General features: G+C 48.1%; 1 protein-coding gene, 1 non-coding gene and 3 pseudogenes across 2 annotated transcripts; 1 reads left to right on the top strand and 4 right to left on the bottom strand.

The window, feature by feature from the left end:
- Positions 1–2,593: 2,593 nt before the first annotated feature.
- On the top strand, positions 2,594–3,238 carry LOC145968881 (uncharacterized). The gene has a single exon (XM_083094744.1). It carries the CDS (start codon positions 2,594–2,596, stop codon positions 3,167–3,169), a length of 576 nt encoding a protein of 191 aa, XP_082950870.1. The 3' UTR covers positions 3,170–3,238.
- On the bottom strand, positions 2,859–5,216 carry LOC145969495 (large subunit ribosomal RNA; annotated as a pseudogene).
- Positions 5,217–6,450: 1,234 nt separating this feature from the next.
- Positions 6,451–6,605, bottom strand: LOC145969516 (5.8S ribosomal RNA). Its single transcript, XR_014438139.1, has one exon. It is a non-coding gene; the product is annotated as a 5.8S ribosomal RNA (ribosomal RNA).
- Positions 6,606–7,577: 972 nt separating this feature from the next.
- On the bottom strand, positions 7,578–8,868 carry LOC145969540 (small subunit ribosomal RNA; annotated as a pseudogene).
- A 2,933-nt stretch (positions 8,869–11,801) lies between these two features.
- Positions 11,802–13,606, bottom strand: part of LOC145968979 (uncharacterized) — a 62,843-nt pseudogene continuing 61,038 nt past the window's right edge.

Genomic DNA, 13,606 nt, shown 5'->3' with positions numbered 1-13,606 from the left:
ACCACTCCCCCCACAGTGAAGCTTGGCTTAGTCTCCACTTTTACCTTCTTATCGTGTCCTGAAGGTATAAGAGATAGGACCCCGGTCTTTTTGGCGTTGATACTCAGCCCACATCGTTCAAAGGCTTCGTGAAGCCGATTCAAATTCTCCTGCAAGCCCACCTTGGTGGAAGACAGGAGCACAATGTCGTCAGCGTAGTCCAGCACATCGACCACCCGACCACCGATTCGATATCCAACATCCTTCGAGAGCAGCCCTAGTGCCCTATCTATGACCAGATTGAACAGCAGGGACGACAGAGGATCTCCCTGTCTCACGCCACGTCCCAGTTGTATCCTTGACACTTCGCCATCGGTGCCGTGTATCACCGTGGCAGCGTCGCGATATGCCGCTCCGACATACTCTCGGAAGGCCATAGGTAGCTCTGCCTCCTCGAGAATCTTATTAATCGCCCTGTGCGAAACCGTGTCGAAAGCCTTCGACAGGTCCACACAGGCGATGTGGAGTGCCCTTTTGCTCCTGCGTGCGTCGCCCAGCAATGGCCGTCAGTGTCGTGACGTTTTCGCAAACGCCATCGACCGGCCGAAATCCACGCTGACGCACATCAAATATGTCCAGAGCCGACAGTCGCTTAGCTAGGATCTTATGTAAGTGTCTTAACACGACGGAACCTATACTCAGAGGTCGATAGTCGGACGGTCTAGGCCGATCCGGCATCTTCCCCTTTCCTAGGAACACTGTCCTGGTAGTGGCGATCGAGGCGGGAGCCTCACCTGCTAGGAGCAAAAGGTTGAACAGCAAGGCCCGAATGGGTGCTGGAACAACATTCCAAATCCGTGGCACTATACCGTCCAAACCTGGCGCAGAACCATTCTTTACCGAAACCCGAGTGACTTCAGCAGTCGTTATCGGGTCCCAGAGCGAGGACTTATCAACCGGCTGGCTACTGGCACCGGTCGCGCCATCATCGACGCCTTCGAGATGAATCCCTCAGGCCGCCGATGTATGTCCCCGGGTGGATCCGGCCGTCGGCCTCAACTCTCCGGCAGTGACTCCAAGTCCCCATCCGCGCCATTAGTCGTCTCCATAACGGGACGCCAGTAATCGCGAAATTCAACTGGGGACGGTCGCTCACAGTTGAAGTTTCCTTCGAGTATTCGAGCAAGGCACGACTTGAGGTTTTTCTTATATAGGGATAGCACAAGTGCATACTCCCTAACCCTCAGTTGCTTCCTACTACTCTCTTTGTTATCAGAAGGATTGCGCTTTCTAGTCTTCGCACGTCGAAGAGAGCGCACCGTCTGTACCGGGAAGACCTTGCCCAGCCATCTCTCAATGGCATGAACGTCGATTCTTCCCTCCAGAAATTCTCCAGATATCGTCAATAGAGAACCAGCCTCGTAGCTCCTAAAGCACCGAACCTGCTCAATGAGATCCTCCGTCGCGCTTCGAAGCCTCTCATCACCCGCAGCGGGAATGTGAGGTGTAGGTTGCGGTGCCGCCATCAAACCAGAGTTTTCCTCTTCGTCCGTCCCAATGGCGGAGGACCCAGCGACTCCTATCATCATCGCTGTGGCCCCGTTGCCCGCATCGTCATCGTCTGCACTTGACGAGACCTCTTGGCAGAACTGAAGGACCAGCCTCCGATAAGCCTCTTATCGACGCTTACCTTTGACCGCTTCCAACGTTCGGTGGGGGACCCTCTCCTGGAGGTATTGGTTCATGAAGAGAACCCCCGCTGAGGTGGCTGTAGCCTCAGCTCTCGCCATGAGACGGATTTCCTCCTCAGGACATCTGGCCTTGACGCGCTCGACATTGATCGCGCTGTTGGCCTCCTCAGGGTGGGCACGCACGCTGTGTACCCCTAGGCCGCGCATGGTCTGAAACTCCCTGTTGCAGCGCTCACAGCGAACTGGACCAACCTGAGACGACCCATTGCCGGCACAATCGCGAACATTCGCGGGAGGACCATCGCTTCCGGCGGGGGCTGCTATTCCACCCGCCTGTCCAACTCTAGCACGCAGTGCCATCCGAGAACCCGGGCGAGATTCATTCTCTTTACATTTTCTCATATTTACTGCGTGATGGGGAGCAAACGGTATATCAACCGAGAGTCCCCGAAAGCCTCACCTTCCTTGGCCCCACAACTAACCATGGATTCGGCACATGGGTACAAGACCCTTTAGGGCGCACAATCGCTATGACACCATTCAGCCGCATAGACAATATGCGTTACCGGCGGTACCACGAGGAGGTAGGTGCATAACTTGAACGTGAGAGGCTGAAGGTCCTAACCAGAGGACTGGGACGCATCACGAACCAGCCGTCCCACTCAGAAACCACCCGCGGCATGTTGCTTTGGGGGCACGAGTAGACACAGCGAGTAACCAGGCCCTCAGGGCTCCGACTCCCTTAAGAGAGTCATAGTTACTCCCACCGTTTACCCGCGCTTGCTTGAATTTCTTCACGTCGACATTCAGAGCACTGGGCAGAAATCACATTGCGTCAACACCCGCGAGGGCCATCGCAATGCTTTGTTTTAATTAGACAGTCGGATTGCCCTAGTCCGTGCCAGTTCTGAGCTGAGCGTTGAATGGCGGCCGAAGAGGACGACCACGACGGCTCGCGACGCCACGGAAGCCTCGCAGCAAGGAAGATCCGCGGGAGGCCAAGGCACGGGACCGAGCTCGGATCCCGGGACCGGCGCGAGAACGCCGACCGTTCACCTCGCCCAGGTCCGGCACGTCAGCCAGACCCGCTTCCCGACCAAGCCCGACACGCCCCGCTCCTCAGAGCCAATCCTTATTCCGAAGTTACGGATCCAATTTGCCGACTTCCCTTACCTACATTATTCTATCGACTAGAGGCTCTTTACCTTGGAGACCTGCTGTGGATATGGGTACGAACCGGCGCGATACCTCCACGTGGCCCTCTCCTGGATTTTCAAGGTCCGAGGGGAAGATCCGGACACCGCCGCAACTGCGGTGCTCTTCGCGTTCCAAACCCTATCTCCCTGCTAGAGGTTTCCAGGGAACTCGAACGCTTATGCAGAAAAGAAAACTCTTCCCGGATCTCCCGACGGCGTCTCCAGGTCATTTTGGGTTACCCCGACGAACACTCTTACGAGGGCCCGAATTGTATGCGGTTCCGCTGCCGGGTTCCGGAATAGGAACCGGATTCCCTTTCGCCCGACGGGCGTGTGTCATTATATACATATTATAATCTTTCGTTTTCGACACTCGAGTATATTGTACGCCGTCATTGACATAGGATTTCTCCTAGGGCTTAGGATCGACTGACTCGTGTGCAACGGCTTCACACGAAACCCTTCTCCACGTCAGTCCTCCAGGGCCTCGCTGGAGTATTTGCTACTACCACCAAGATCTGCACCGACAGCGGCTCCAGGCAGGCTCACGCCCAGACCCTTCTGCGCTCACCGTCGCGACCCTCCTACTCGTCAGGGCTTCGTGACGACTCGAGGGAGACGATTGCCTCGCGAGAGAGCCGCAAACGCGGTCCGACACGCGCAACGCTCCCGTCGCCGCCCCACCTGCCGCTGACGGTAGAGTATAGGCTCGACGCTTCAGCGCCATCCATTTCAGGGCTAGTTGCTTCGACAGGTGAGTTGTTACGCACTCCTTAGCGGATTCCGACTGCCATGGCCACCGTCCTGCTGTCTTAAGCAACCAACGCCTTTCATGGTGTCCCATGAGCGTCGAGTTGGGCGCCTTAATTCTGCGTTTGGTTCATCCCACAGCGCCAGTTCTGCTTACCAAAAATGGCCCATTTGGCACTCTGATCCGAGATGCTCGTGGCTTCATAATTCAAGAAAGCCAGAGATCTCACCCATTTAAAGTTTGAGAATAGGTTGAGGTCGTTTCGGCCCCAAGGCCTCTAATCATTCGCTTTACCAGATGAGACTCGCGCGCGTTCCGTGCGGAACGGCCGAGTGCCAGCTATCCTGAGGGAAACTTCGGAGGGAATCAGCTACTAGGTGGTTCGATTAGTCTTTCGCCCCTATACCCAGTTCCGACGATCGATTTGCACGTCAGAATCGCTACGGACCTCCATCAGGGTTTCCCCTGACTTCGTCCTGACCTGGCATAGTTCACCATCTTTCGGGTTCCAACGTGTACGCTCTGGGTGCGCCTCTTCTTGCGTTGAGAGTGAGACGCCTCGGGAGTGCAAGGCCGCATCGCGACGCGGCCCATCCTCCCTCGGTCGACGGCCAGGGCCGACCTTCACTTTCATTACGCCTTTAGGTCTCGCGACAAGTCCCAATGACTCGCGTACATGTTAGACTCCTTGGTCCGTGTTTCAAGACGGGTCCTAAGAGTACCCAAAGCAGTAGCGTCGCCGACCGGTATCCGTCCCCCGTGAGAGAGACGTTCGTAGGCCTGTCGAAGGTGATTCGTACTTTAACCAACAGCGGGCCAGGACCGGGGACGGCGCAAAGTCCGTAACCTCCGAGTACCGTGGCGCGCGCTTGCGACGGCCTCGACGCACCGTGTAGAAGTGCGGCCTGATACCTTGCGCGTACCGCCGAGCAGCCGGCCGGGCGACCGAGGGTTTGTCGCGTGCCGTTTTACCGGCGACGCGACAGTCACCGCACCCAGACCGTAGACCGACACCCAGCGGGTCGCGACGTTCTACTTGGGGAGAAGTGCACAACGACGACAGCCGGACATCGGCGCACGGTAGCGTGCCCGCGCGCGAGCCGCGAGGACTCCGCGGGACATCGCCCACCGACGCGAAGCCAGCGCCGCTGACGATGAATCTCCCCGTTCGATCTTTTGGGTTTCTTAGGTTTATCCCTGAACGTACTCTTGAACTCTCTCTTCAAAATTCTTTTCAACTTTCCCTCACGGTACTTATTCGCTATCGGTCTCGTGGTCGTATTTAGCCTTAGATGGAGTTTACCACCCACTTAGAGCTGCACTCTCAAACAACCCGACTCTAAGGAGAGATCCTCCAGAGACGCGCACCGGTCGCTACAGGCCTGGCACCCTCTACGGGTAAGTGGCCCCATTAAAGATGGACTTGGACGCGACGCGACGCCTCGGGATAAGCGGATCCTCCCAAACACCACATTTCCCTGCAGCGGAACCGCAGGATTCGGTGCTGGGCTCTTTCCTGTTCGCTCGCCGCTACTGAGGAAATCCTAGTTAGTTTCTTTTCCTCCGCTTAATAATATGCTTAAATTCGCATAAAGCGGGTAATTTCGCCTGCTCTGAGGTCGTCAGAGTTTTGTAGAGAAACTCTCTACAAAGTGATATAGAGAGATAGAGGGAGTGTGCGGTGGTGGAGTTATTGCGCTAAGTAGTATCATTATTGTTTGTTAACTACTACTATTGTTAGCGGTAACGCACCGACCGATATTGCGTGCGCGGCACAATCTAGTCTTGTTTCGCGGGGACGCGAGAGAGGAGATAGATATATTATAATATCGTTTTGCGCTTCTTCTTGCGTCCCTCTAATTTCCACGATTATAATAACACGGCGCGGCGTAATTGTAACGCGTGCGCGCGCGTGTATATATAAAATGGGCGCGGTATGGAATCGATTCGACGAGTACACGACGACGCGTGCCGGTCACAATCTTCGTTCGAAAATTTCGTGGACTCGGACACGCGGTCGGCTCGCGATTCATCCGCTTTTTTAAGGGTGGATTTCTCTCGCAATTTCTCTCCCTCCGCGTACCGCCGGACGACGACTGTGCGCGCGCCGCGGTTTCCCTTCTCCATATATTTTTACCGTAAGGTATCTCGCGCCGCGAGATAGGAGGCGAATCCTCGCGTGTAATAAAAGGCGCGGTATCGCGCGAGCGCGCTGGCGCACCGAGAGACCGAGAGAGAGTCGCACAGCGCGACGACGCGATCGGAAGAGACAACGACGCGCTAGAAAGACGGACGCAGAGTGTGCTGCTACGCCGCTTTCTTTTTGCATTTTTTTCGCCAACTACGAGATTACTCGTAGAGAGCGAGATCATTCGAGTGTCGCGCGTCGTTCGTCGTCGTTCCTCTCGCTTAAACTTTTCGCATATTCTCTCGTGTGTCGTCGTTGTGTATATCTCCGCCTACAACTCTCTCCATATCATTCGACAGTCTCCGGGCGCCACTCGCGCGCGCTTCGCTATCCTTTAAACGCTTTGTGCGTACACGCGCGCCTCTCTCCTCCTCTTTATAACTCCTCTCGCTGCACACACCTTCGGTGTTTTTTCAGACGACGCCATTCGACGACGGCCTCTCGTCGAACCCGTCGCCAATACATACTGGGAGGGTGACAAAGAAGCTCTAGTCTCTCTCGGGCGAACGTCCAACGATCGCTCGTACGCCGTTACGCAATGCGACGGGGGCACAGCGACGACAGCCGACGACATTTCGTCGTTTCACGGCTACGCCGTGGCTCGTCAGCTTGCGTAAGGGCGCAAGCAGTTTAGGTTTGTTAAAACGACCCTCAGCCAGGCGTGGTCCGGGAATTGTATCCGTGGACCGCAATGTGCGTTCGAAATGTCGATGTTCATGTGTCCTGTAGTTCACAAGATGACGCGCAATTAGCTGCGTTCTTCAACGACCCACGAGCCAAGTGATCCACCGTTCAGGGTAATCGTTTTACATTCGTCGCGTTCGTCGAACGCTTCACAGTTCATCCATCGTGTTCTCCACTCCGAAGAGTGAGAGAAAATCGTGGCTCTTCGATCAGACTGGCCGCGCGTCCGAGCACGCGCGGACCGCCGCCGTAATCCCGGTAAAGGGATCGAGGCTACGGCACAAAGTTGGTTCGCTATAGGAGCGTCACTTCCCCCGTTCGACGGGGGAAGAGCCGGGGCGGAAAGTTCTTTGAATAAACCATCGGACACCATGGTCCTCTCGTCCGCCAGCCACACACCTCATCACACGTTCGGCCGGTTCTTCTCGTGCGGCGCGCGTCGCACGCTGGCCTCTGCCCCGACATTAGCGGGGAGGGCGCGTAGCGACGACGACGACGACGACGACGACGACGAGTGCTGGCACGCACGTACGTTGAGAGCGAGCGCGTAGACGTAGGTTACCACCGGTTCACTCGCGCTAACGCCGAATCGACGCTCCCGCTCGTGGCGAGATGCGTGATCGCGTCAAGCGTCTCGGCACTCCGTAACGCATATATATTTCTTCGTTCGAATATGAGAATTTCAAAGTTCAACGGGTGCGCGCGCGTATCGCGACTCGCGCAACTGGCGCGCGAGCGGAACGCGACGGCGACACCGCGTGAAGCGAGAGACGGAGCGTCTCGGATATTGTTAAACGCTCTCATCTCCCACGCGAGCGACGTCGACGACGACAGAGTCGGACAGCACCATGAGGCGCGAAAGTCGGTGCGCGCGCTGCTGCTTGTCGCAGAGGCGCGACCGCGCGCGTGGCGCGTCCGGACGTCGTGTCGCCGCGCGTCGACGCGATTTTATACACGATCCGTCAATTCCTTTTTTCACTTTCTCTGTGTGTTAGACGTGTTTCTTTCTCTCTCGTTCATTCAATCGCCGACTGCTGCGAGCGCGCGTCCCGAAAGACGCTCGACGCAGAGCAGGACCTCCGGAACGTTAATGATCCTTCCGCAGGTTCACCTACGGAAACCTTGTTACGACTTTTACTTCCTCTAAATGATCAAATTTGGTCATCTTCCCGGCAACATCGGCAATGCCGAGACATTGCCGCGCACCAGTCCGAAGACCTCACTAAATCATTCAATCGGTATTAGCGACGGGCGGTGTGTACAAAGGGCAGGAACGTAATCAACGCGAGCTTATGACTCGCGCTTACTGGGAATTCCTCGTTCATGGGGAACAATTGCAAGCCCCAATCCCTAGCACGAAGGAGGTTCAGCGGGTTACCCGGGCCTTTCGGCCAGGGAACACACGTTGATTCCTTCAGTGTAGCGCGCGTGCGGCCCAGAACATCTAAGGGCATCACAGACCTGTTATTGCTCAATCTCGTGCGGCTAGAAGCCACCTGTCCCTCTAAGAAGATTTGTTTGTACATTGGTAGTAAAAACCCGCCAGCCGAAGCCGGGGGCCTTCGCGATACCATAAGGTACGCCTATTTAGCAGGCTAGAGTCTCGTTCGTTATCGGAATTAACCAGACAAATCGCTCCACAAACTAAGAACGGCCATGCACCACCACCCACCGAATAAAGAAAGAGCTATCAATCTGTCAATCCTTCCGGTGTCTGGGCCTGGTGAGGTTTCCCGTGTTGAGTGAAATTAAGCCGCAGGCTTCACTCCTGGTGGTGCCCTTCCGTCAATTCCTTTAAGTTTCAGCTTTGCAACCATACTTTCCCCGGAACCCAAAAGCTTTGGTTTCCCGGAAGCTGCCCGCCGAGTTATCGGAGGAACTTCGGCGGATCGCTAGCTGGCATCGTTTATAGTTAGAACTAGGGCGGTATCTGATCGCCTTCGAACCTCTAACTTTCGTTCTTGATTAATGAAAACATTTTTGGCAAATGCTTTCGCTTCTGTCCGTCTTGCGACGATCCAAGAATTTCACCTCTAACGTCGCAATACGAATGCCCCCATCTGTCCCTATTAATCATTACGTCGGGGTTCCGAAAACCAACAAAATAGAACCGAGGTCCTATTCCATTATTCCATGCACGCAGTATTCAGGCGAAGGTAGCCTGCTTTAAGCACTCTAATTTATTCAAAGTAAACGTACCGGCCCGACTCGACACTGAGTAAAGAGCACCGCGATGGGATATTAGTTGGGCCGCCCCTCGCGAGGCTAAGCCCACCGGTAGGACGTCCCACATCACGCCAGTTAAACACCGCGAGCGGTGAACCGACGGTGTGCGACACAGATTCAACTACGAGCTTTTCCTATATAACAACCCAGGTAGCAAGCACACGTCATTTTGACGTTCCAAACTGGTCATTTTTGGTCATATGTCATCAAAACGATCGATATGTTATATGACTTTATATTGACGTCTTGATATAACATTATTTTGACGTCATATTTCAGTCCTGAATTGACGATTATTTTATTATTAATTAGTTAGTACATTGATCCCATAAAATAATCTTTTAAAATTTTTTATATATGGTGACACTTTTTTGGACACGTAACGATTGGACACGTAATATTGGACACGCACTCTGCACGATTGGACACTGCATGATTGGACACGCACTCTGCACAATTGGACACTGCACGATTGAACACGCACTCTGCACGATTGGACACTGCACGACTGGTGCAAACCCATGTAAAACTGTACAATAATATACCTCGTTTAATACCGAAAGCACACGGTGGTGTGTGTTGAACCTCGTTTCGCGTGGAATATTGCAAACCCATGTGGAACGGTGTCCAATCGTGCAGTTTCCAATCGTTCAGTGTCCAATCGTTACGTGTCCAAACGAGATGCGCCCTTGCTTAACTGAAGTGTTCATTAAATTAGTGCACATTGAAAATATTAGCTATATCAATCGAGTGTAATCAAAGTATACACTTTTTTTTTATAATACAGTTGATTGGCAAAATATATTTTTATAAAACGCAGGCGACGAGACATTATTTGTTAAAATTTTACATGATAGATGTAAGTTTATTTACGTTTAAATAACATAGTAATGAGAAATATAAAACTTATGATCTATGTTCTTACCATATTTGCGTTTTCCAGCGTTTTCGAATAAAGCAGTTTAATCGAGATGCAGGATTCTTCTGAAGAATAGAATGGATTTAATTGTTCAATGATGCTCTCGAATCGGTCAATCTGCTTTATTCGACAACATTAAGAAGATGCCGGAGTCGCAGCCGAACTCCGACGGGTAGGCGCCCTCATTTTAACATAACTAAAAGTGTCGGTACATTACCAACACTTATAGTTATGTTACCGACAGTATTGTCTAGAATAAAAAGACATGCATATTTTATTTAGGAAGAGCAATGTGAAAGCTTTCCTTTGTATTGTATTTAATTGTTTATTGAAGCAAAAGATATATTGCATTTTTACTGCTCTATCGTCTCGTACAAGCAACGATTTTAGAGCATAGATCTTTATTGCGTATATATATAAACAATTCTATTATTGCTCTCATTAGCTATGTCTTTCTTTTTATATATATAATAAAAATAAATGAAAAAATAATAAATGTTCCTATAAATTTTATGAAAATATAATAAATATTACTTATAAGTTTTATAAATATACAATATTACATCTCAAACAATTAGTATAATTTTATATTGTTAGCTTTTGATTATATCGATTTAACAAACGTCGTGCATAAATTGTAATTTGTAGAAAGTTATATGCAAATATCCTTTTTATTGTACATACAGAGTATCGCAAAGTACTATATATGTATAAGCGCTTGTGAAGAAAGCGCAGTAAATTGAAAAAAATCCCATAGCATTTTATGATTTTCGCAATAATAGAAATATTAAATAAAATCGGACGAATGTGTATCTCTGCATGTGTGTCTGAAAAAGGGAGAGGGAGAGAGAGAGAGAGAGAAACGCTCGGCCATTCGAGCTATCGCACGGTCTAGCATGAGACATTTTGTGGACAGCGCGGCGCAACGATGACGGTGTAACCGATAGTAACGGCGTGCCCTGCTGTCCCTCCCCTTGCCGCGCACCGACAAAATATCTAACACGCTGGACCGTACGATAGCTCGAACGACCGAGCGTTTCTCTCTCTCTCTCTCTCTCTCTCTTTCAGACACACACGCAGAGATACACATTCGTCCGATGTTATTCAATATTTCTATTATTGCGATAATTGTAAAATGCTGTGGGACTTTTTCAATTTACTGCGCTTTCTTCACAAACGCTTATACAGGGTGTCCCAAAAGTCCCGAAACGGTCGAATATTTCATAAACTATGCACTTTAGAAAGAAATGTTTCAGACAAAAGTTGTGTAGCTTGATGGGGGCCATAAGATGGTGGCAATGATTTGACCTTGGAGAGTCATTTGAATGTGACGTGAAGGTCACCGTCAATTTCTTAAATGGAACCCTCTATTTTTTATTGCATATTCTTGTAGCTTATCTCGAGGACTTTCCAATACACTATAATAAAATATTTTTCCCTCAAGTACTTTTTGAGTTATAAGGCTTGAAATCATTCTTAATTTTACATAAACCGTAAAATATCTTGTAAAATATTCATTTCTCGATTATCTTACCTTAATACTTTTATGTACAAAATAATAAGAGGAATCAATTCGTGTAAAGAAAACACAGTTATTTTTAAGAAAAAGTATGTAATTTGCAATTAACAATTACATATATTTTCTTAAAAATAACTATGTGTTTTCGTGACCTTCAAATGACTCTTCAAGGTCAAATCATTGCCACCATTTTATAGCCCCCTTCAAGCCATATAACTTTTGTCTGAAACATTTCTTTTTAAAGTGCATAGTTTATGAAATATTCGACCGTTCCGGGACTTTTGGGACACCCTGTATATCTATAATACTCTGCGACACTCTGTATATACAATAAAAAGGATATTTGCATATAACTTTCTACAAATAACAATTTATGCATGACGTTTGTTAAATCGATATAATCAAAAGCTAACAATATAAAATTATATTAATTGTTTGAGATGTAATATTTATAAAATTTATAAGTAATATTTATAAATATTTTCATAATACATTTTTGCCTCAAAAGCATCGAAATAACAGATTTATATCGAGAATAGAATGGGCCCCTCCATCGCCCATTCCCGTGAGACGCATAATATATTTGTTTCGTCTCTCCGATATATGCAAACGAGATATTTGCATTGAGGCATTTTTTTCCAATGATATTCATTTTGGAAAAGGCGACAGTCTATTTTCTGCTACAATTTTTAAAAAATGTTGCCTCATATATTTCACATTAGTGGAATATTTCTCTTTACAAGGATTTCCTCCTAAGGCTATCGTTGTAGCGAAAGCTGCAGCATAAATACCACAGCATATGCCATCAGGTTGTGTTTGAACCTTTTCAAATATTATATTGTTTTTATTTACTAGTGGATAACGGCGATTAATATAATTTTTTTCTTTAGGCACCAATTTATCGTATGTACAACCAGGTAAGCTATCGTACACTCGAAGCTTGGTGCCATAAAAAAAAATACATCGCCAGTGGTCACTACAATTTCCTCCAATAATTTGTAAGCTTTTGTTACTACGACTTGCTACAATTATATGAGGGTATTCCAAATATAACACACTTTGGGTTTCAAAATGAGAATCATCTCTTATGACGCGTAAAAATCGGTTCAATGTTTCATCATTTATTTTGCTATTTATAGGTAAAACATAATCCTTTACCAAATATAAAGGAGCAACTGAATTATCTAAAAATTGTTTTTGTTTTGCTACATCGTCTTCAGTTAGTTCTTTATTACTCGAGTAACTAACAACGATGCAATCGTCATCTTGTTCTGCACTCGGAGCAGTAACAATAGTTGCTTCCATTGGTAAAATATTCGAAACATTTATTTCAGATTCGAAACATTCATCTTTTTGGATAATGTTTTCGTCTTCTAAATTACATTGTCGAAGACTTTTTCGCTTAATAATTTTTTTGGCTGCTTCTTGTTGAGCTTCTATTATGTAACTTGGATTTCTAATTGGCATATGTCTATTGTGCCGACTATCCAAGATTTCTGGAAGCATGCAATCATAATAGAAACGTGTTAAAAAGGGCAGCATTTTATGATTCCAAAATACATTATCTCTATTAACACGTACTATTTTCATGCTTTTTGGTGTCCATACAGCGAAAATACAATAATCTCGCTGCGTTACGTTTAATTGGCCTTGAATTTGATAGAAAAATCGATTCTCATTCATCTTATTTGGATTTTTCTTATCAAAGATGCCTTTTAGTTGAGGTAGCGTCTTTATGGCCTCTTCCGCTGTTAAATGCTCAGCTGATAGAGAACATTTGATTTCTACCAGACCATCTTTAACAATGAGTCCGTCAGGAGATGCACCTAAGCATGGATTTTCAATGTCAATGAATAATCCGCAAGTTTTAATCTCCTTTTTTAATGTTATGGCCAATTCTTCTTTCGCGATTTTTTCTTTCTCGTGACCATATTTCATAGCCGCGGTATCGATAGAAGAAGGAAATCAAGAGACACGGTAGTGTCTTGCGTCGAGTTCATCTCTCTAGCAAGACGCGCGCCGTGTCTCTTTACGCGAGACGGGAAATTGAGACCAGTTCAGATTATTTCATATTATTATATTACGATAACCGCTGAACGGATCGAGCTATTATTAGGCTTAATAGCTTATATTCGAATTATATAGTAAAAGTGTCTTTATTTTTACTCTACGAGCTGTAGAAGTGGAAATATTGCGATATATAATTCTAAAATCGTGAAAATACGATTAAGAAACGTCCACGTCGTCATCAAACAATATACATATATAGAACAAAATTTGACGTACGACTGCCGCTGTCGACATCAGATGGCGATAGATCTGGCGTACGACTGTCGCTGTCGATAATATATACACGTATTAACACACGTACGCAACACATGTTACAACAAGTGCTTTAATGTGCCTTGTACGGTGCAAATGTTTGTCGGAATTGACTGTAAGTAAGTTAATAA

This window comes from Camponotus vicinus, unplaced genomic scaffold, assembly GCF_025532165.1.
Source record: "Camponotus vicinus isolate PSW18456_S1 unplaced genomic scaffold, iyCamVici1.0 SCAF_3, whole genome shotgun sequence".
NCBI lineage: Eukaryota > Metazoa > Arthropoda > Insecta > Hymenoptera > Formicidae > Camponotus > Camponotus vicinus.
This window is presented reverse-complemented; position numbering and strand designations above follow the sequence as displayed.